The sequence below is a fragment of the Taurulus bubalis genome (assembly GCF_910589615.1).
Source record: "Taurulus bubalis genome assembly, chromosome: 13".
NCBI classification, from domain to species: domain Eukaryota; kingdom Metazoa; phylum Chordata; class Actinopteri; order Perciformes; family Cottidae; genus Taurulus; species Taurulus bubalis.
The window spans coordinates 15730015-15754146 of record NC_136601.1 but is presented as its reverse complement, the minus strand read 5'-3'; the positions used below and the strand labels follow the sequence as shown (position 1 = coordinate 15754146).

Here is a 24132-nt window from a genome sequence, read left to right as displayed (position 1 = left end):
GTTTATTGTTTTGATGCCGGAAGAGACCGTTGCACAAAAGGAGGAGAAGCAAAATAGTCATGTGACTTTATGTAACACAATGGATGAAGAATAGCATATGCTATCCATCCCATGTTGTCTTCTATGCTGGTTGATGAGTGAAAGCGCCCTAAAACACGCTTCTTAGTCTCTACATCCTCAATGTTACACTTATTACTTCTCCCTCTGAAGTCCCCGGACATCTTGAAGTCATAACAAAGGAACCCATATTTGCCTTCCGGATGTGAACATGAGCAGTCTCTCTATTTTTCCCATTTCTAACTTTATGTTTATCGTCCATTTCCCCATGGAAACCAATAGATGTTTACAAACAGCTTTTTGATCTGAGATATTCAATCAATTGAAAGTGAAGGCTTTTCATATAAATAATTATACACAAAGCTGTAAAATGAATGACAGTAACAGACAACCACTTTCAGCCTGGGTTTTCACCAAATTCATCATCACATCAAATCCTTACCACAGATTAAATCAATACGTCTTTTCACACAAACAAGGGAATGGATCATAACAAGCTCTGGGTGGCCAATAAGCACTCCCCGCTTGATGGGTATACATCCAGTTGAGACCTTGCGTGTGATTTGGTGCCAACTGACCCACGTTGGCAAAAGGCTTCTGATAAGATCTCAGGTTCGTGTTTGCACAGACTCCTTTGTAACTGTCTCACGCTGCCGTCTACAGCTTTGCATGCAGGAGCCCATTTCAGATCAGGTCCGAGGGGACCTGGTGCAGAGTGTTTTTTAATCAAATACACACTCCACTGCAGAGATAGTCATCTGTTATTAGCATGTAGCATGGTAACTGAGACTGCGGCGATGACGGGTTCCCCTTCCTTCCTTTCTAATGCATTCCCCTTGTGCACTCGGTTATGTGGAACACAAACGCATATAAAGAAAACACCATGCTGCCCTATAGCGAGTTACAGCCACATATATTGTGAGGCACGTTGGAAAACATGGCATGAAAACACACTCAGAACCGTATAACAAAAGGCTGGTGATTCTTCTGCATGATTAAGCAAGCTTCTTTAGGCTGCATGTTATCTGATAGAAGAGCAGCTGTACTATATTTGCTGGGGCTGTGTGTTTCATCCCAAATGAATACACCAGAGAGCCTGGTAGACTAGTAGACCGGGGCCATTCAGTAAAGCTCTTTAGATGTAGCCTCTAGAGGGAGATCCAATACATCTGAAGTAGTTCTGGGTGGCGGGCATCTACCAAAACATACAGATCCACTCACTGAAACAGGTGGGATAAGATGCAAATACACACAGGTTGTGTTGTTTTTGCAAGTCTGTGTGATCGTTATAGGTGTTAGTTACTTATCACTCCACCAAAACCATGCAGAAATAACGGCAGGTTACCGAAACACTGATGGTGTCGATGGCCTGTCAAGAAGAAAAGGGCGACATGTTCAGTTTTGCGGTTTTGAAAAGAAAATAGTGTTTCTTACCACGCTACCATTTCTGGGCTTGTTTAAGTTTCCCCTGACGCCTAACTTAAGATTCAGTGATACATGTCTGATGGAATATATAATGCAACCATATACCTGGTGTCCTTGACGCTTTAATATCACTCACCTGGAAAGCATCTAGAAGCTTCCCATTGAAGTCGATGATGTCCGAGGAGCCCGTTGCGCCTTTTTCACCAGGATGACCCTGAGGCAAAGACAGAGAAACATGAACGAGATACACAAACAACTGAAGATAATCATAATAAAAGTGTTTCTGTTCATAAACATACCATGGCTCCCTGTTGTCCTTGCTCTCCTATTTCCCCTTTGTCTCCCTATTTGATCACACATATGGCATATTATGGTCGAACTCTCTCAGACATTAGATATTCTAAATGTTTCAATTAGTGTAGAAATAATGTTGTACCTTAGAAAATTATTTATATGTGTATTGCTTAAATGCAATTTCATATCTGTTTTCTACCTTCAATCCCGGGAGTCCATCCATGCCTCTCTCTCCTTTTCCACCCAAACCGGACTCGCCCTGTTTTCACACACAGAAAACCTTCAACACAATACATGAAAAGACAGACACATTAAAAAAATACTTGAATGAGTGACGCTTATCTTTACCTTCGCTCCTGGAGGACCCTGTGGTCCCGGATGGCCGGACTCGCCATCTTCTCCCTGTCAATTCATAAAAGTCCATGAATGTCAAAAGTGCAAACTTTTGGTCACATGATGCTTCTGTAGAAAACAGCAGAATGTAACAAGACATTTGAGGAAAATGAGTTGAGTCAAGGTCAGATGTCGAGTAATGATCGTACCGGCTTCCCAGGCAATCCGTGTGGCCCCTGAAGCAGAAATATAATTGGTTACCATAATTATCCAGATACAGAGAAATGATCCTCACAGACTTATAATAACATGAACAATCAGACAGCTCAAACTGGATTTGATCTGAACTCACCTCAATACCATCACGACCTGGAAAACCCTGAGGAGGACAGAGAAGAGAAACTTAGTTATGAGACCGCAGATAAATGTTTATTTAAGACTCAAACCACTTTCGCCACTAGATGTCAGTGTTTAACAAGACATGACCAGTGCATGGACTTGAGTTAAGCAAGCACTTATTCTGAGCCAGAGCACTTAGCCTAGAGGCAAGTGACAAATAAAAACAAGATATGAATAGTTTCATATGCTATGGCCGTCGCAGTAAGATCTCAGATTTTGGGTGTTTTAGACGGCACTCTCCACCAGTATCATCAACACACTAAATGACAAAACAACAATAGCAATTATTAAAACACTTTCTGTTCCCTTTTCCTTTGATGCTTCATCAATTTTTTTATTTGCAGGAGATGACTACGGAGCCCTGGTCAGAACTCGGTGTGAGACGATGAGCCATAACCCAACACAAACACTGAGAGAGTATTCCAAGTCCACTTTTTGGCATCTGTCTGTCGGTGGTTTGGTGGCTTGTTTAGGTGAACAGACCTATCGTGGCGGTTTGCGAGGGCCAGGTGGACGTCTGCTTGGAGCAGCTCAACATCTGCTATGAAGTCATCCATGGCAGAGACCACTTAGTGGGATCTTATGCAAGAGCCCTCCATCTCTCTCTCTCTCTCTCTTTCTCACACACACGCACACGCACATGCACACTCTGCAATCAAGTTGATGTGTTTACTTGATCACTCACTGCACTGCAGTAAATGCATGCTAGAACTTGGAGGTTATTAGCCTTCCACTTTGTCCTCATATTTTAAAATAATGGACAGAAGCTACTTAGAAGTGTCCCAGCTGGTTTTCCTCCTCCTGCTCTCTGCCAGCACATAAAAACTGTCATCCTGATCCTCTCTACTGCTACGTCCTCTTTTATTTCCATCCTCAGCAGCCTTTTAACCTCTTTTTCTCACCCCTCTTACCTCCTCATTGTCTTTTGATCTTTCCTACTTTTTTTGTATCATGAGCGCAAAGGATGGATGGAGACCAATTCTGATGTCAGATGCGTTTCCACAAATGAACAATCCTAAATTTGCTTGAAATGATTTCCTGAAGTTATGTTATTTACGGACACATCCACCACAGCAGGTTCATGTAGCCACACATCAGGCAGAAACTATAGCTGCAATCTGGTTTGAGCTGTCCTTCTGTTACTTTCCACTTTTAAGAAACAAACTATGGTTCAAGGACGCCCACGCTGGCAGGCTCACTCACTTTCTCCTGCTCAGCCGCTCAGACATCTGCACACAACATGGAGCTGCTCCTAGTGCCACTCAGCGTCGTTTTTGCTGTTTTAGTTTTGCAATGCCTTTAATCAACTTAAAGAATATATTAGAAATTGACTGGGTCCCGTCTGCTTTTAGTCATTTCCTGAGCGGTGCTGGCTTTCTCTTTTGTCGGTTCTGTGTAATCTCTCAGCTCACCCACAGTGACACCAACATTTTTCACTTGAATCCTATTGCTGCCCTGTGACAGTTGAGGGTAACAGAGAATTCATTCCATCACTTGGTTAAAGTGATGGAGTACCTTCATAGCCTCTTTCTCTCTCTTCCATCCTACAACCACAGCTTTAAGCTGCCGCTGCATATGAACTAAACTCTGGGTAGCAGAAAGTTCATTTTGAGAAAGAGGAGCACAACTATTGTTTGGCGAGGCAAACTGCCCATGAACTCGCCACAGTGCCGTATCTGTTTCAGGGGTGCACAGCGACACAGTCGTGGTATAGGAGGGTGGGAGAATGGGGGGCGTGTTGGGGAACTTTGTGGCTGCCGACTTACACAATCCAGATGAGGCTTGGAGTGGAGTTGCTATTCTGGAAGCTTTTAGGTAAGCCACAGCTCAATTGCAAACCCGGGAGAATGGGGATTTGGGTTCACTGCAATTCACAGCATAGACCCTTACCCCCTTAATAAATGTATATAAATGCACATTCACTCACAGCATACAAACACATATTTGCAATCTGTCACAACCTGTGGTTAAACTCGACCAGGTCAACACAATTGGGGTAACAGTAGTTCCTGATGACTGAGGTGTCTTACATGACCGCATTCTTTGTGTGACCTTAGTTAGAGGGTGAGCAAAAGGGAGAGAATGATGAAGGAGGATGAGAATAACAGCAACAAAGTGTGGGTGTGTATGGGTGCATTGTTTCATGTAGTGGGTATACATTTGTCTCTTATGATGCACAAGGAGAAAGCTCTCACCGGCTCGCCAGCAGGGCCACGTGGCCCGTCCTTGCCTGTGTTCCCAGGGGGGCCTCTGGGACCTGGGGGACCCGGAGGACCAGGAGGACCAGCGGGTCCGGCCTGGCCTTGGTCACCCTGATGAAAGAAAAAAGAAAACACAGAAGAATTAGCAGAAGAAATATAAGAAAAACAAGTATTTTATCTGAAAAACAAAGCAAAACAAGAACTAAGGTTGATGGACCTCTGTAGGTTCATTACTGTGAGTGACTCCATTTACAAATAGACATCTGATTCATTGTCAATATAACATGTTGATTATAGCCTTTAAATGTCTTAAATATAATCAGTATAATACATCATTTAGGCCTTTCTACATAATTCAAAATCCTAATTAAACTTTTCCAGCATGGGCATGTAACATAATTTACTAGTCATCCCGTGTCATATAATAGATGGAGACTTAAAAAGGGACACACTGGAGTTGGCCAATAGTAGCATCTTCATCTCATCTGGTGAGTCAGACAAAGTGAAATCCATGCTGACAAATGCACTCTCACACACAAGAAAGCATTAATTGAGGACAACGTCATCTGTTGAATGTGGTGTTTCTTTTATGATTATGCTTCAGAAACCTAAAATCTGAGTATCATCTGACTTCTATCAAAAACCCTTTCTTCACTAGATTTACATCTAACTTGGGGCACGTCTTGTTTTGATGACTTCCACCCTCATGCTCAGGCCAAACAGAAACCATTAACGTCTTATGTCCTGCTCACCACAGAAGGGGATATACTGTAGGCAAAGTGTTGTTTAAATAGTCACATGGTGACACTTCCTCTGCACTCTCTCATCTCTATGAACATGTGGTGCATTAGCATTTGCTTTGCTGCGGCAAGCAACATGGTACAGCAGGCCCTTTCAAGAAAATTATATTTTCTTGTATTGATAATTATCACGTCTCTATTAAGCTAATAATACTTCAATGTAAATGTCACCAACAAAGCTTTTCTATTCTTCTTGTAATGAGAAGCACATTTCTAGAGGCTCTCTGAAATGTGTGTGCCTCGTCTTCCATGATGTTTTGCTACATTTCTGGATGCTTTAGAACTTGCTAAACAATTAAACAGAATAAGTCATATACAACTAAACAAGCCAGCACACGGAATCAGAAGTACCAAAGAAGGGAAATGCATTGCTAATCAGAACATGCATAAGAAAGTTAGTTAAAGTGTTAAAAGTGCACACATGCGCGGTTTGGGGTGTACCTTCAGAAAGCGTTTCTGAAAACTATTGGACTGCTCTCCAGAGAGAAAGCCATGGTCATATCTGGGAAAGACCATCTGAGATACAAGAGTTGCAGCAAGGTCAAGAAGTAGAAATACAGGAGAAAAAGGGTGGAAAAGGAGAGGGGGCACATTGAGCATGTGGAAGGACAAAATAGAGAGAAAAGAAAAAGGGATAAATGAGTAAAGAAACCAGAAACCAATTGTTAATTAAGAGACTGCAGATGAGAATCCAACCAAGAGGGAAATAACTGCTGGGGGGAAAAACAGATGAGAGTTCAGCAGTCGCTGAAGCTGGAAGCCGAAACAAAAAGCTCAAGGAGGGTGTTTTGCTCATTTGTCTACAGCGATAGCGACGGATGAGCAGCCTGACAGAGAGCAGAGGCTTCTGGGAGGACTACGCAAAAGTTTGCTTGGAGGAACAAACCTTGACGGTGAGAATCTGATTACTGTGCAGACCTGCATATGAGCCGTAGTTAGGAGGACCCTGAAGAGAGGAAGTGACAACGGCAAAGGTGAATAACTTACAGTGGCATACCAATGGGGTTGAAAAGGAAGGTATACGTTTGAGAAGGAACAATAATACATTCATTGTCTCCAAATAGTGAGACATATAGAGTTACATTAAAACTGAGAAATACTGCTAAATCAAAACTAAGACCCAGTAACTGTCCCCTTTGTCCTTTCAGAAACTGTATCCTGGGTTTCTTGTTCAAACATGTATTTAATTTTGTGTGTGTGTTTCATTTAATGTCTCCCCTCCGTCTCTTTGCGACCAAACCAAACAGAGGTGGCGTGGCTCTTTCCAGCCGACAGACAGTAACTGTAATGCCGGTCTGTCAAGCTGAAAGAAGCAGAGTTTGTCTGCCAGCACACAGAGTTCGGAGCACTGCGTTGCTTCTCTGGTTGAGTTCCCTCCAAAAACTAATTGAATGAAGGAGGGAGGGAGGAAGAACAGCAGGGGGATAGTAGGGAGAGAAAGAGCGGAGATGCTCGTCCACTCATGAGGTTCCCGTTAACAAGCTGCGGGTGAGCGCTGGATAGCTGAGGTTTTTCTGACACCGTAGACCCCTACTCTTCCTCTCTTTGCCTACACACTCCTCTCTCCGCACTGTCACAATCACTCATTCCCACCGTTCCCACCATGGAGACCACATACTGCACGCATATGCTCCTTAACCTCTCATAAGAGAATAGGCTGTTTCACAGTGGGTTTCTCATTTACCTTGTTGTCATCAGAATGTAGGAAACAGCCATTCAACCTCGGAGCCCCGTCTAACCAGGGTCTTTGTGTCGCTGCTCCAGGAGAGGCAAGAGGAGGCTTTGGTTGGGGATGAAACTCCCATCGTGACCTGTCTTTAAACTAAACCGGCAGGCAAACTTAAACATGCATTCACAATATTCTACATATGTTTTAGACAGTATAGAGCCTGGGAAAAATAGCTACCGTCTTTTTGCCTTTCAATTGACCTTGCTTGTGAGATGCAACACCACACATGGCCTTTTTTAGCATGTTTTTGGTGGTTCTATGACATCTGATTGTGTTTTAACACCCCTTTTGTCCCATGTTGTAATCTGTTCTGGGACCAGATTCAGCCTGAGTGCACTGAACATGATGGATTGACAGGAAGTCACAGGTTGACATAGATTCATGGCTACTTCCTGTTTTCACATGTTTTCTCTCATCCTCTCGTAGAGTTCAGAGGTGAATCAGCGTACAATGTTGAGATCAGGGCAAAGTGATGACTGAGCTTATGTTCTGATGATGGTACTCTCCCTGCTCCACCTTTTATCTGCAGTGATTCATAACTGGTAAGAATTAATGTTTTAAACATTCAAAGACCAAAAGCTTTTCATTTGCTAACCCATCTAGCCATGTTTATAAAAATGGACCCCCGATGCCAAACCCCATTCATAAATACAGTAGTTTTAGGAGCTGCAAGGTTTGTTTTGAACCAAGCTTGTGTCTCTAAGCGAAACTCTGAGGTTTTTCGGGTGCAGACTTATCCAACGACATCCAAGCTCCAGAAGCCTCGTCCAAATGCAATATTTACTATTTGGAAGAACTATGTAATGTAGAATGCCAAAAAGATTTAATTCTTGCACAAACTATCACCTCAAAATCTGAAGGGATAAGCTGGGAAACCAAATGGCGTATGCCTCAATAGGAATCAGGAATTCCTGTTATATTTCTGAGCCGCATCATAAATATTATTCCGCTGGGCAGCCCTGTCAAATTTACACTCGATTTGTGCTCTGCTATAAAACAATAGTCATTCAGTCTCATTCCAATACTTGTAACACACACTGTTATGCCAATATTGCCAGGATCCAACTCTTAGAAGATTTATGACCACACATCTATTTCATATTATTATTCTGAAGCTCATTTGAAGGATATGTTCTCAAGAATTTAAACGATAATAAAGACAAGCAGCAAGTGGCTTTTAAAGAGGTTTTTATAAACATTTATCTATGAGTTTTTTTTAAAGTTGAAGTGACTCATTATCAGTTATGGTTCTCAGATTACAGGCCACTGCCAATATGCAGATTATTGGCTAATTTGCTGTTTTTGTCCCAAATAGATGGATTTTATATTAGTTTTATTTTTCACTCTGGCAAGTTAAATTATAATGTATTACATATTTATATACAAGCTTCTGCTAATCATCCATATATACACTATATATAAATATATATATATATACACATGTTTTTTTTCCCCTATTCAGAAACTGCAACCACGGTTACTTTTGTTAGTTGTCAACCATATATACCAATAATCAAAATTGTTGCTTTAAATGATCCATTAAGTAACTAATCATTTTGGTTACACGTAAAAACTTCTACAATTTAACATCAAAGGGAAAATGGAGAAAACTTTAATTTCACTTGAATCGTTGGGTTTAAACCCCAAACAATGCATCAATTACCTGATATTACCTGATATTGCACTTAAACATGATCAAACTAGAAAAACATAATTCAGGAGTCTTGACTTCTTCAAAGAGTCAAAGCCACTTACCATGTAAAGCACAGGGGGCTTATTTTCAAACCACAGTGAATCAAATGGGAGATAATTACATAGATCTCATAGTGGGCGGAATGATATCACATGAAAAGGCAACATGGACCAGATGCAGAGCTAGGTTACTCCGTAATATAAAGAAAACATAGTTTGGGTGAGACGAGATGGCAGCTGTGGCGCACCGACCCAACCATTGGGTTTTGATGGTGACGTTTAAATATTTCCATCATTCTTTAATATCATAATTTCTCATCTCTGGCTTTGGAGATGTGGGCAACTCAAACCTCATCACACGAGCCGGACTGCGTTGTTGATGCAGTTGCTGGGGAAGCAGCGCCGGGTAAACACACTTTCTTTTGAGTTATTAAAAGCCCAAGTGTTGAATGTTATGTGGGGAGAACACAATGTGACAAAACTTGTGTTCAGATGTGTTGTCACGTTTCTCTGTTTGCACGAGCAAAGTTCACCCCGCGTGACAACAGGGAAAGGATGAGTAGTTTTTCGGATGTTGTAAAAACTAGAATTTCCAATTTGTGATGGTCTGTTACTCTGTCTGGTCTGAGTTTGAATAAAGCTGCGTTGGTTTCTTGCAGCAGTCCTAAAACATTGTCAGTTGCACGTACATGTGATAGCTGCAGATGTCGCCTTTGGTTACAGCAGGTAAAGTATCTGCATTGTTGGAGTCAATCCAATCTTTTTTATTTGAATCTAAATGTGTATTTCCCCAAAAGGCCAAACTTTGTAAATGCTTGTTCCAGCTTAGACATGAACTTCGTATTGAACTTTTAGTTCTTTCAAAATAAATTGTAAAAGGAAACTGCAAATAATTTGAAAGTGGAAATCACAGTGTCTCATAACCTTAAAGGCAGTGAAAATCAAATAAGGAGACTGGCAGAGGCAACAAAGAAAGACACAAACTGTAAGGGAGATATAAATGGAAGGTCATTTTTAAATTGCAAAGATTTGCTGGGCAAGAAAACAATCAAAGGAAAGGCCTTTTCAGCTAGGTCAGCTAAAATGCACATAAAACAGTCATAACATCTCAGGCAAAGACAGAACACATGACTTACCCTTGCACCAACGTCTCCTTGGTCACCCTGGGAGAAAAACAGGAAAATAACAATTGTCAGCAGCTATTACCACTGTAAAAGCACACAGGACTAGGCATATAATAAAATGCTGCTACTGTAGAGCAGCTGTGACAGAAAGACCCAAAAACTAACACTTGAATACGGGAAGGAAGTGCCTCAAAGGTCATCTGTACCCAAACCCGCTCAGGAAGTCAACATTTACTGCATAAATCATTTGATACACCACAATCTGACAGGATGGAAGTCAAAGTAGGAGCGCCCGTGCTGGGGATTGTTGGTTCACTGATGAGGATTTGGAGTTCATGTTCTCATCACAGAGCTACTAGCATGATTACATGAAGGGAGCCAATTTTCCAAACCCCAGCATCATCTGTCAATTGCAATTCCCGCTCATCAAACTGAATCCTGCTCCGACACAGATGCCGCTTACTGCAGTTGTTCTTGTGGCTGTGCTTTTACGGACAATTTTCGCTTGAGTGCAAAAACGTACACACACACACACACACGCAAACACACAAAGTAACCCATCAGTGCGTACAGAAACGACCACATGCACGAGCCTCGTCTGCCGTTTAGCTCTTACGGTCACTTATGTGATCTCAGGCAGGGCAGAGGTTCACAGAGCGGGAAAACATCTGGCTATCATCGAGTCCTGCGGAAGGCCTGTAAACCTGTTTAGGGGCTTGACGTGAGAATGTGCGGAGACATACGAGCTCCTACACAACTACATGTAATCTATGGCTCGTTTGAAGGGCGCGCAGTGAAAACGTGAACGTGGGAGGGCTGCAGAGAACACCTGTGCGCTTGTGTGTAAGTGTGTGTGCCTCCACTTCTGAAGCTGTCTGCCTGTGAGAAATACATCCATACAGGGCAATCATTGACTTGTCTGGCAGGGCAGTTGAAATCCATATCGAAGCATACCTTTTCTCCCTTGGGTCCGGCTGGTCCCTGTAGGAGGGGAGGAGATAATCGGAGACAGTTGGTCAAGATAAATAATAAATTATATGAGCAACATGCACAGTGCAGTACATCTTAAACTGGCTGCTTGCAGGGAGCATTCAATCAAATGGTGAGGCGAGGCAGTAATGCAGCTGTGTCATTGAGACTTCTCAATCACAAGTCACTTCTGTCTGAACATATTTCACAACAAGAGTACCATATGACATGAGCTTGGAGCGAGCGTGCTTTTCACGGCTTCTATTTGCGAGATAAAATGGTGGAATGCTGGAAACGTTAACTAAAAACACAACAGGCCCATGCGTGTGTATAGGCTATGTGTGAGACGCTGATACAAAGTGATAATGTGTGTTGGGCCTTTGACATTGTTTCATGAACACCGGGCCCACAGATGAGCTAAACCCTGTCAGTGGGGCTGTGCCGGGCCCTCGGCCCTTTGTCTGCCTGCCTGACACAGAGGCACAAGCGTGGCGGCACCACAAACCGCAGATTGACAGGGAAAACAACGGTCTCTGATCTCAGCCGCTGTCTCTCTAAAAGTGACTACAGTGATCTTACCTCTGACAGCCCAGACACTTTTCTCATAACTCTATTCTCTAAATTGTTTTATTCTGCTTTTATTCAGTCTCCAGTTGCCATGCAATCCGATGTGAAGCCTCCCTCTCTGATTTGATCCCCATTTCCTCTCGTCTTCGCTGTCTGGCAGACTTTTTGTCTGGACTGGAGCTCTAACTGTGTTCACGAGTACGGAGCTGAGGAGGGGGTCTGGTGCAGAGGATGAGCAGCAGTTTGTTAATGTGAGCGGCTACATGATAACAAGCAGCAGCTTATCGCCTGCTCTGCTCTCAACTTCTGAGCAGGGAAAGAAGATATGAAGGAGGAGGACGAAGTGACCTGCAGGCGGCCGTAGTTTTAGGTGTGTAATTTCATTGGGGATTTTCAATTTCAGTTCAGCCCCTGGTTCGCCAAGTTGGAAGTTTTCCTTTATTACAAATGTTTAGTTTTTGATGCCAGAGTTTCACCCTGGTTTTACTTACATGTGTCATGCTTTTGGCAGGAATGATAGTTGTAAAATGTGAAATAACTTTCTGTCAATGCTTGCAAAAGTTATTGTGTTAAACATGAGTTTTACATAAATATAAAGCCATTCTTCATGTCATTTTAGAAGTGGAAAAACCTGTTTTTATGTAGATCAAAGGTTAATTATTGACCTTCTTTTTCTCTATATCCCTGACACTGAATGAACTCAATCCACTGACGACGTTTAGTTTAGTTTATGGTGGTTGAACTCCCTCTTCTCTCGTCAGTGTTCCTTTAAGCTTGATTTATTCCAGACTAACCCTCTGACTCCCCTGGCCGTCATCCAACAACAAACCAAACTACTTTCATCCTTTATTCTCTTGTTTTCATCTCACCTCGCATCCCTTGTGTACTCAGGCGACTCTGGTCACGTGGTCTGTGTCACACCTGCTGGGGTTTTACGGCATGCGCTCGGCGATGGGGAGAGTCCTCTTTAAAGGACAGACTCAGCTTGAGGTCTCCTTTTGTAGGAAACAACAGCTTAATGGTGTTTGGAGAGGAGCTTTTCAAACAGCTCTCATTAAGCTGTGAGGGGTTTACATTTCAGCAGATGACTCGTCCTTCTCGTGGTCAAAGGGGGGAGGTGTTACATAATGACTTTTTAAAGAGCTTCTGTGAGGGTATAAACTCTTTTCTCTCTCTCACTTTTCTCACTGGTGTGTAACTCCATTCGCTCTGCTTCGCCTGTTTCCACGCTATACCTGGGTGTGTCTGGGGGCGCGGCAAGGTTTTAGGGGAAAAGTGATGGATGGGACTCAGAGGTGAAGTGCAAAGGGGATTTCAGCACCCGGTTCAGTTGAGCCATGAGTCCCCCGTGGCTGTGAGCCCTGGGATGACTTAAGAGGGGGAACAAGAAACAAGACAGCTACCGTGTTTTTTTCACCCACTTGCAATGTTCCCTTGGGAACAGTGAAGATGATTGATGACGTTTAGCAAACCCTCACCTGTCCTACAGGCCACATACCCACCTGGATTCTTTGAGAATGAAATGCTTCAGTGTAATTGATATGTGTTATTAAAAACTAAAACAAGACAATGTGTGTGATGTGTACCTGGCTTCCCTTGGGACCTGGAAGCCCCTGAGAGGAGAAACACAGAGTTAAAATCAAACTATTGTCAGTCATTTGAAGCACGTTTTACACATGTCATCATGGGAATACTCACTGGTTTCCCATCCAAGCCAAGAGGACCCTGTTGGAGGAGAGATGAATATAATAAGATAAATTATGAAGAGACAAAAGAGCGCAACAAATAACCATTAAATTAATAATTTGCCATTTTGGGAAATATAATTGTTCATTTTTTCTTGACATGAAATAGATGATGAGATTTATACTACTCTCAAGTCTCATGAACGAGAGCCAAGGAACAGCTAGCTTAGCTCATCACTGCGACTGGTAAGGAAACAATCAACCTTATGTTACGACCTATCTAGTGTGCCTCTAGGTAAACCACCACTTATCATTTTTACTCTTCAGCTTTTGTACATTTTAAAAAGACGAGATATAATGTGTTGATTAGTACACTTTGTACAGATATCAGACTGTTATCAACCTTCTCATCTTACTTTAAGAAAAACAATAAACACATTAATTTCCAGAAATGTTAATCTAATCCTTCCGAAAATGTCTATTAGTCTGAGCAAAGAACATGATTAAGACACCATTTGTTTTAAATCCACTGACAACATTGTCTCCTTCCTCCAAAGTATCATATACTGGCTTTTATTTATTAGTATTGTTAATGTCTGAGTCTTATCTCCATATATCTAGGGAAACAATGTAAGTGATCTTCAGTTAGGAAAAACAGTTAAATGGATTTGGCAAGACAAACGTTTCAAGGGAGGACAGTAAAACGCGTGTTTGTAAACGACGGAGAGAAAACAGCTGCAAATATTTGATGAAAAAGTAGGAAAATTAAGAACTTTTTATACAAATGTCCGATGTACATACTGCCCCATTTGAACTGTGCGTGTGTGTGTGTGTGTGTGTGTGTGTGTGTGTGTGTGTGTGTGTGTGTGTGCACAAGCAAGACTCAAATAATAAGATGTTTCCAGGTGGCTTGTAATTATTCTAAGATTTAGAGTGTGGTGTCCAACATAATAGACTCGGCGTGGATTTGGTCCAGCTGTAATACTCTTTCACGCAACCCCACATCTACCGTATCTTTGTGTGTTTGTGGCGATAAGATGATCCGGCAGGCAGTTAAGTACGTTTAAAGCCCCCATCCAACCTCACCCAAGTGCTGAAACAGCAGTTGGAGTTGTCCACTTTGTTTACCTCTATAAAAACAGTCGAGCAGTCATTGAACCTCCTCTGCAAAGCAACACTCAGTTCAAAGGCACAAACCTTTAGATCCCTACATAAAGGAATGGTTGGATCAAACTTTCCTAAAACACTTAAACGTGATGTATGTAGTAAAGGCTAATGTTGACTTCCTCCTTAATAGCCGCACTCAAAGTTAAGCTAACAGTTTTTTACAGGATCCTTTGAGTCGCTGAGTTGCACAACCGCTCACAGTTCTGGTGGCTCTGCAGACTGGAAACCATCATTAACAATTGTCATCTCTGTCCTTGGATGGCTTTCATTAATTGGGCTTTTCTCTTCCTCTCCCTGATTTACTGGCCCCGTGGGTGCTATCCATCTTGTAGTGAAAACCTACCACAGTGCCATCGCTGCCTGCATTGATGGATGGACAGTGGGCACATAAGGATGGAGGGAAGAGGAGAAGCAGCAAGGAGGCAATGATTTGGAGCTGCTCTTAATAATAGTTCATGTGATCATTTGCTGCCCCTCTTTAGTCTTGTAATGTGACGGCTATGGCTATAAACTCTCTTCAAAAATGTAACTGGCTTCACTGTATAAAAGAGGGTTATAAGAAGTTCAGCAAAATGCCTTTGAGGCTCCGGATGTCTTTTTGATATAGGGCCCCTTGTGAAATCTGTAGTAGGTGGCTGCGTTGGCGGTGGAACAAATGACTGGGACCAATTGGACGGCAATAATTTCACCCTGACTGTCTAAAGTTGTGAAGAGTAAGGATGTAATGCTGGATTATACACACAGAACAGAACAGCTCGTAGTTGCACCACTCTATTAAATGCAGCACACTGTGTTCATCATGTCAAGCATGCAGGTGTGAGCCTTCAAATGTCACAGTGAGCTTTCCCAGGTATTTGTGTCCATGTCTCTGGATCTATGCATGTATGTGTGTGTGTGTGTGTGTGTGTGTGTGTGTGTTTGTATGCAGTGATATCTCTGCATCTGGCAGTGTTTATAAGGGCCCAGCTCCTTCAAGACTCGTCAGGATGAGTAGACGAGGTGTATACGGTGAGGTCATCGGCTGCTGCAAAGTCTGAACCGGAGCAAAACCAGACTGATTTATGGCTGCTAACAAGCCACACAGTGGCCTGTGAACAGAAGGTACTATAGCTGTGTGTGTCTGTTTGCAAAAGAGGGTTTTTTTTCTCAACAGAAGAATCCTGCATCTAATATCTGGCAGCTGACAGTTTGCATTAGCTTCAGAAGTATATAGTAGATACTGTAACTATGAGCATACTTACTTTACAGGTATTCAAGATGGAATAAAATAAGACCCAGAATCAGCTACCTGGAGGAATATTTCAACTAACAATACAGAAGTCTAGGAAGCGCTTCTATAACTGTTTAGATGAGATACTTTAAAATGTATGAGCCTTACTTAAATCAGCAACAGATAGCGGGAAAATATATATATAATAGAACAGGCCGAAACCAAAAAAGCCATTAGTAAAATCTCTCAGTCTAAAACAACAAATGGATCAGGTCACCGAATATAAGGACGGATAGAGTAACATATAAAAAAAAGAAAGGAGCTTAATGTTGATAAAAATAAAAAAAAATAGGCCCCAGATTATTAAGCGAATGTGGGGGAAATTAAGACCCTTTTTTTCATGTACGTGGGGCTTTATGTGTATATCTAGTCTACATCGCCATCTTGTCCTGCAGCGTCCCTCAGTAGATACAAAATGAAACAGGTTTTGACTCAGCATTCCCCCCAATTAGATGGCTTTTAAACACATTTCTGGAAAATAACTTGGCCTGCAGGGGGGCATATGTCTGGGTCTATGTTTGTGTATGTGTGTGTGTGCATGCTCATACGTGTGTGTGTCTTAATCCCAATGAAACATGGCGAGGGGTGTCTCTGCTGTCTTTATTGTACTCCCTATGGTGCATGCAGACTGGTAATTATCCAGCACGGTGTAATTGCTGAGGATGCTGCTTGAAAACTCGGTGTCTGCACATCAGAGCAGACGTCTCAGCTAGAAACACACATGGTAATGTGTCGCACACATTAGACTCAATGAGTTTAATTACGTGCCATCAAAATTAAGGAAGATGGTGAGAGCGAGAGAACCCTTTCCACTCCCCTGGTTCTACTTTCCTCCTTTGATACCATTATCTTTTCCTCTCTCGCAGTGATCCCCCAACCCTCTGGTGAATATCTTTCAGTCCCTCCTCTCTATTTACTTTCATGTTGCCACAAGGATAGAGCTCCACTCTAAGCCAGGGCTCACAGAAGTGGTACATTACATTTTACATTTGCTAAACAAAATAGTGGCAGCATCCAGAACCAAAGAGCACAATAAAGCATACCAGAATGCTGTGTGTTTGGGACAGAAAATTACTGACATGTTGTCGGGTGACTGTCTGGCTTTAATCTGCACTCAGCGGCCTGGAAGGCTGAACAATAGAGGCCTTGGCCTGTTTCTGCTGAGCGAGGGCCGCTGTCTGTCACAGACTGGCACTTTTGTATAAACACGCCAGTGGCTGGACATTCAAATAAGAATCAACTGGTGTGTGTTTACCCCTCTGCACTGTTCTGTCAGCCTTCCTGACTTTGATTGTTTGACAGTGGGAAGGCTTATTTCTGAAACTCAAACCCCTCGCCTGTGATTTATGAGAGGAAGAAGTGAGAGGGATCACATGCGGAGAAAAAACATACATCAGCACGCACAAACACACACACACACACACACACACACACACACACACACACACACACACACTTATGGCGTTATGCTTGAGATACACACAGGCCCCATGCCATTAACACTGTTTATCACATAACTAATGCTTCAATGGAAGTGGACTGCTGCATGCATTAGTCTGATGAACCTAACGACTGTTAGACATGTGTATGCTGTCTGAATGAGGAGCAGAACATGCACACTCACACGCTGGTAAACATGCACACCATTATGCACATAGTTTATATGACAATTGGTCCATGGGGGAAGAAGTATTCAGATATTTTACTCAAGTAAAAGTAGTAATCCTACATAGTATGGAAATACTCTTCGTCATGCAATAAACATTTTTACTTCAAAATAATTTTGTACCAAAAGTAAACATAAACATTATGTAAAATGGCTCATTTCCAAATAATATGATACCAATGGATGACAATAGTTATTGATGCATTGATGTGTACATAATTTTAATGATACGGCCGGTAAAGGTGGCCAAACTACTTTATATACTTATGGATAGCAGGGATTAATTAAGTCTTTATAAGGACACAACATGATTTATTGATTATATTTTGAATCATAAATCTCAATAAAGAAAAATCTAAAGTTGTCAAATAAATGTAGTGGAGGACAACAGTACAGTATTTGCCTCTCAAACACAGTATGAAGTAGCAGAAAATGGAAATAAGTAATGTATAAAATAACCTATAAACTTGCACATTACTTGAGTAAATGTACTTAGTTACTTTCCACCACTGCTGCTATGTTTGTACTGGTATGTGTTATTGTGTACAGTATGTCAATGAAAGAGTGATTGCGAGGGAAAAGTGCTGGAAAGCGATCTCATTGTTTGTTTTAACAATGGAAAAATAAAGAAAGAAAGAAAAGTTACTGCACAATACAAGTACGCACAGCGCTGCCCTCCGGGAACTGACTTGACTTATTTGTGTTGATGTGCGCATGGCCTCTCCATATGAGCAGTCCATGGGAGAGAAGTTATTGGTGAGAAAACATATCACACACAGACCACTGACCACTTACAGTTCTGGCATTTGTTACAGAGATCTACATAAACTATGGGCGGTTGGATGGCGTTCAATCACATCTGCACATATGGACACAGATACACAAACACTGCGACCCAACTGGAAGAATGTTCCTCTTTATACTTCAGTGTTTGAAACATGATAATCTCTGCTGCTAAAATGAAATAATGGACTGTCCATGTTTATTGCCATTATGATTAATCTACAGTTTTTTCACTGTAACTTCATACAGCTTCTTTAGTCGTCATACCCACATCTCGGCATCATAACAGGAGGCTGCCTCTTATACTTAGGACTATGCAGATTGATTGCATTATGGTGACTACACCTGGAAGGATTACCCAGATTATACACCGCACATGACATCATTTAAATAAGCAGATGTTTTAAAGTGAAAAGCAGCATGTGCCACAACTTTGTGATTTCTAATAAAGACAGTGACAACGACATAAAGAGTCACAGGCAAACAAATACAAACGTGAACACCCTTCTTTGTGCGCTCGGCCCACCTGTGTGTAATTAGCAGCAGGCGTTTCCCGTCAGGAGGGCCGAGCAGTGCCAGGCAGACTGGGAATCTGACTGGCAGCGAGCCCCATGGGTATTGAACTTCCCAAAATTCCCAGTAAGACAACGACACAACCAACAAGATGGCGTGGAACACAACACCGGGGTCACACGATAGCGGGACAGAGTGTCTCACCGGACATGTAACACGCTCACATTTGGAGCCTGCACATGCTAATGTTTCATGTGAACTGCACACCATGCAGACGTCCAGTTCTGAGGAGTCCATCTGCTCATGCAACCCGAGCTCTTGAATGATGAAGGTGTTTCTGTATCAGATGATGAAAATTTGACGACGGCTACACCAAAAAGCAGCAACAGAGCCATGAGCAGCATGTGGGGAAAGTCAGGAGTCTAACTGGCCACAAGAGGCCACAGTATCTCTGGATAACACAGTAACTGAATCTCAGTCTACAGGATGCATCACTGGTGGAAATCCAGTGGTGAAAGAAGTAGTCAGATCTTTTACTTCAGTAAAAGTAGCAAAAATACTCGCTTACAAGTGAAAGTCCTGCACTTACTGTAAGTATCAGGATGCATTTCAGAGTAATATACTGTATATATTACATCAATGGATTGCAATTATTGATGCATTACATCCCTTAATGTTGCAGCTGATGAAGGTGAGACTAATCTTTATTACTTTATATACTGATGGATACCTGTCCTTTGAAAAAGATATGCTACTTCATTAGTTGAAATCTTAAATCATCAAAGTAAATTGGAGACTAAAGCTATCAAATCAATGAGTAAAATATTTTCCTTTGAAATGGGGAAGTAGAAGTGGAAAGTAATATAAAGTGAAAATACTGAAGGTACTTAAATGTCTCAAAATTATACTAGTACAGCATCTCAGTAAAGTTACATTCCACCACTGTGGAAAACAGGGATCTGTTTCGCATTCAGAAGCCATGGATGTGCACAGTTATTTAATTTTCTTTTCATGTATTATGCATGATCATTTATTATGTGGTTTATGATTCTTTCCTGATTTCTATTCATATTTTGTTTGATCTCTCAGGGCATGTGTAATATCTGTACCGCTGTTGTCTTTGTCTCTATATATTGTCAAAGCAAAATCATCCCTTCGGGACAACAAGGTGCATCTTCTCTGAATTTGTTCAAACATTAGTAAACCCAAGCTGAAGACCATAATTTGTGCCTTGTGGATGAATGTTTTACATTTTCATTGGTAAGGTTTACACTTTGTGGTTTATGTTTATAGATGACATCTTCACAAGATCTGTATTCATGTTTACTGACCTCCATGTTTACTCATTGTCACACGTGCGCTAAATGTGCACTTTTTAATGCCTTGAGTCAATTAGTTAAGATGGGCAGTCTATGTGTCTGTTTGTGCTTAAATATAACTGTATTGTGTTTAAATGCAACTGTATTTGAGTGACTTATCAGTCATGGGGCAGCATGCATCACCAGTGAGGAGCAAATGTTGAAGGAAGCATGAAGAGGCAAGGAAACGGGCAACGATTCGAGTAAATGTAATTTCTTCAAAAAGTGCAGAGAGGAAAAAACAAAGCTGAAGTTGAAGCTGCAGGGAAATTTATGATAAATCCATTGAGACAAAAGGAAGAGAAATGGAGATGTGATTGGGTGAATTGAAAAGTGACAGGATGAATAACAAATCAAATTTACCGGGTATCCATCCCGTCCAGCCTTGCCCTGGTGAGGTTAGAGATTAAAGCATGAAGCATCGAGACAGGTTAGAACAGAAACCAACAGCTGTATATATATGTATATATATATATATATATATATATATATATATATATATATATATATATATATATATATATATATATATATATATATATATACATATATATATATATATACTGAAAATACACTAATCAAGTTCACACGACCTGGTACACTTTATTCTTAAGTATTAAATAGTTAACAGGATCATGTTTCAGTTTTTACTGGTTTGTTATGAAAGAACTCAATGACTATATACATTTGAAGCTGGAATTAAGTAAGATTGAGTGCAAGCTTAACTTCACAGTACAATATGTTTATAGTGCAACTTTTAAACTTTACATCTGCTTACAAACATGAGCACATATTGGATTTTTGTATGCTTGTGTAGTTAGAAAACAAATTGCCATCGACATTTGAGTTAGTTTTGGTGGCTTCAAGTTGATAAACTTGAATCAAACAAATTGTTATGACAGATTGTTACTTTGTGGATAAACGGGTGACTCCGCATTACCACACCTTCTTTTCGCCTTTATGTGGTAGAGGTTATATTTTGGGTGTTTTCAGGAAAATAAATAATGCATTGCTTCATGCACACTTAGTGTAAACCAACTGTACAGACACTTTTCTCTGAATGCATATGCATATCAGTCCTGTGGCATATGTGACCAAATCAATTCAAATAAATAAATAAAAATCTGAAAATGGTCACTTTTCCCACACAGGTAAGTAATATCATTTAATTTTAAAATGAAGACAACAACACTCTCCAGTTGGTACATGTCTTTGAATATGTGTGTGTTTAATTTGCTGTGTGTGAGTGACTGTCAGCAGGAGTGATAGTCCCACAGAGGAGAATACGTCGCAATACGTGAAACACACACGTACACATGCGTACACACACATACACACACACACACACACACACACACACACACACACACACACACACACACACACACACACACACACACACACTCACACACACACACACACACACCACTCCCTAGGTGGTCCATTTGTTGCGGCGCTTTGTGGAAGCAAATGTGTGAGTGACTATGTGACCCTTTGTGTGTCTGTGTGTTCATGTTTTACTGCTGTGAATGAAAACCCATAGTTTGTATACTAAAGGATAGAATGTATACTAGTGTGTGTATGTGAGTATGAAAGGAGTGTAACTGTAACAGCTCTATGGTCAATAACTCACAAGTTGATTGTAATACTACCTGGATGAGATGAAATTGTACTTACAGGCATTCCTGCAACACAAAAAGAGAAATCAGGCATTAGTAAATCAATTCTCTACATCCGACACACGAAGCACAGCATGTGAGAGTTATGGTAACCTTTGGTTTGTACAGCAATCAATTCCTCGGAAAAGTGGTGAACAACAAAAAAACTTCGAAGGCAATGTGGTTTGTTAGATGATGACTGTAATTAACCACCTAAATATGGTACAGAACAAGCTCATTAGAGCTGCTGCAAATGGAGTTTGTGGTGAACCCGTTATGATAAACAGACTTCTGGATAATGGGCCATGTTTTGCATTAGGACATGAAGTCATGTCAAGACTTTGTTTCCTAAGAAGATATGGGCGTACCATATGGAGGACAAACAGGCAGTGAAAAGGTCGGGTTATGCTGGCAAGTGCCCCTTTAAAGTATAAAAAAAGATGTCTCCGAGATTTCTCCGGGGCAGTCTTTCAAATCTGATTGAAATTCTCTGATGTTGAGCCTCAGCAGCAAAATGTACATTCTGCTTTTCTTACTTAGCCTAACTAAAAACAACAGTAATGATCAAAAGATTCCACTCGTTCTTCCTGGTCTTAATGTAATATTCTTATAAAAAAACACTCTTAAAAGCTCAAGGCTGAGGGTACTAATAAACCACCCAAACCCCTACAAAGTGAAAATATCATTTTGTCATTGAAATATTCTATATAAGAGATTGGTTCATGTGCATCTGATCTAAATTCTAAACAAAATTCAAAACTTATGATGCTGATTGTTAATACAATTACAGTCCATGGCAGAATTTGGAGCTATGCCACCACTGCAGTCCTGGTACAACACAGCTCATCAGCGTGGATGCAACACCAAACATCTACATAAACTTAGCCAGATTGAAAACAGACCTCCTCTGGGGGGAAATGGGCTATTTGTGGTGTTGTGTTACTATTTCAACATATAAAAAGTTGTGCTAACGTGACCAGAATTTATGTGAGCCTTGAAGTTCGCTGATTGAAAAAGCATTTTTGGGGATAAGAGTAATAGAAAGGTGGTTGGGGCGAGACGTGAAAGGGAAAGAAGAGAGAGGTGTTGAGGGTTATGAGGCATGAAGACCAAGTCAATCACATGTCGCTGCGTCTAGACGCCGGTACAAGGACCCCATGGGCCGGACAGTTAGATAAACAAACACACACTAGTTGGAGAGCCGCAGTGAGCGGCTTTAACCACTGAACTTGAGACAGGTGTGTGTGTGTGTGTGAGTGTGGAGACTTATGAGACAGAAAGAGACAGGGAATCAGAGAGAGAGAGAGAGAGAGAGAGAGAGAGGTAAACAAAAGAGAAACCAAATAAAAGAGCAAACTGAAGAATGAAATAGTGAGGGTTGATGCAGGAGACACGGCGACAGACGCTTAACTGCTCTGTCTGCTCTCTTTCCTGTTATTCAAGTTTGTGTTTCTGTTTCTATTCTCCACTTTGATTTGTTATTCTGAGAGAACGGGAAAAACCTTGTCTGGTCTTGTAAAACGTCGTCCCAAAGTCATCAGCTAGAGGATGGCGCAACAGCCGCTCGGTGCCACCTACCTCCGCACAATATAACCCAGGCTGCAATGTGAGGACCCAAAAGTAAACAACAAGAGACATGACCTAAACAGAACCACACATTCAGATGCAGACCATCCTTCAATAAATAACGATCAGTCCATGGATGTCCCGTTTTGGGAGAAACCTCAAAGGCGAGCCTTCCCGTAATAATAATAATCCTCGAAAAAACACACCACCCTGATTAAAACAGTCATGTCCTGGTGATCGCTGGATAGAATCGCACACCTCAGAGGGATTTCTAATGGGTTGACTAATTAAGAGGATATGGGGAGTTAAAGGGGAAGTCTGGTGGTATCCTGTTTCTTGTTGTCAAGAAATCTCATGAAAATACCAAAGCCACTGTTGTCTAAAAACACATAATTGTGCAACAATGTTGCACTGGGTCACCCCCACATACATTGTCCTGCCACCCTACAAAAACAATTGTAATTTCTGCTTGAGTAATGTTTGCTAAAAAACAAAAGTGCCACTTTTTGAAATGGAACTACATATTAGTGGTCTGTAATTAAAGATTTATGTCTTCAGTAGGACACAATACTGATTGCCACTGAGAGCCACATTCCAGTAAATCCAGGCGCTAAAACAGCTTGCGAGAATTCATTTTAAATATATTGTATTGCTTTGACAGAGTGAGTTAACCTCAGAAAGTATCTTGGTGTAAGTAAGTAGAGCAATAAAAGTTACGAGTGAGCTTTCACAACATCTTCACAGGAAGATCTCATCTCCTAAATATCCACAACAATGAATCACAACCAGACTGGAAGTGTTCCCACCTGACACATATCCTGCAGAACAACTACAGTCCTGCAGGTTTTGATCAAATCATCTAACAGTGTCGCGCCA

The 24132-nt window shown here is 41.4% G+C and overlaps 1 protein-coding gene across 1 annotated transcript in view; it reads right to left on the bottom strand.

Annotated features, from left to right (window-relative positions):
• Positions 1-24132, bottom strand: part of LOC306745501 (uncharacterized protein) — a gene marked incomplete at its 5' end in the record, with an annotated part of 107669 nt that overhangs the window by 6175 nt on the left and 77362 nt on the right. The window contains 14 exons of the mRNA XM_079228304.1: positions 1403-1426; positions 1619-1696; positions 1782-1826; positions 1976-2035; positions 2125-2178; positions 2319-2345; positions 2462-2488; positions 4704-4820; positions 5951-6025; positions 10067-10093; positions 11009-11035; positions 13177-13203; positions 13289-13315; positions 20396-20430. Coding sequence (XP_079084430.1) covers positions 1403-1426; positions 1619-1696; positions 1782-1826; positions 1976-2035; positions 2125-2178; positions 2319-2345; positions 2462-2488; positions 4704-4820; positions 5951-6025; positions 10067-10093; positions 11009-11035; positions 13177-13203; positions 13289-13315; positions 20396-20430 — 650 coding nt within the window. The remainder of the gene's footprint in view (positions 1-1402; positions 1427-1618; positions 1697-1781; positions 1827-1975; positions 2036-2124; positions 2179-2318; positions 2346-2461; positions 2489-4703; positions 4821-5950; positions 6026-10066; positions 10094-11008; positions 11036-13176; positions 13204-13288; positions 13316-20395; positions 20431-24132) is intronic.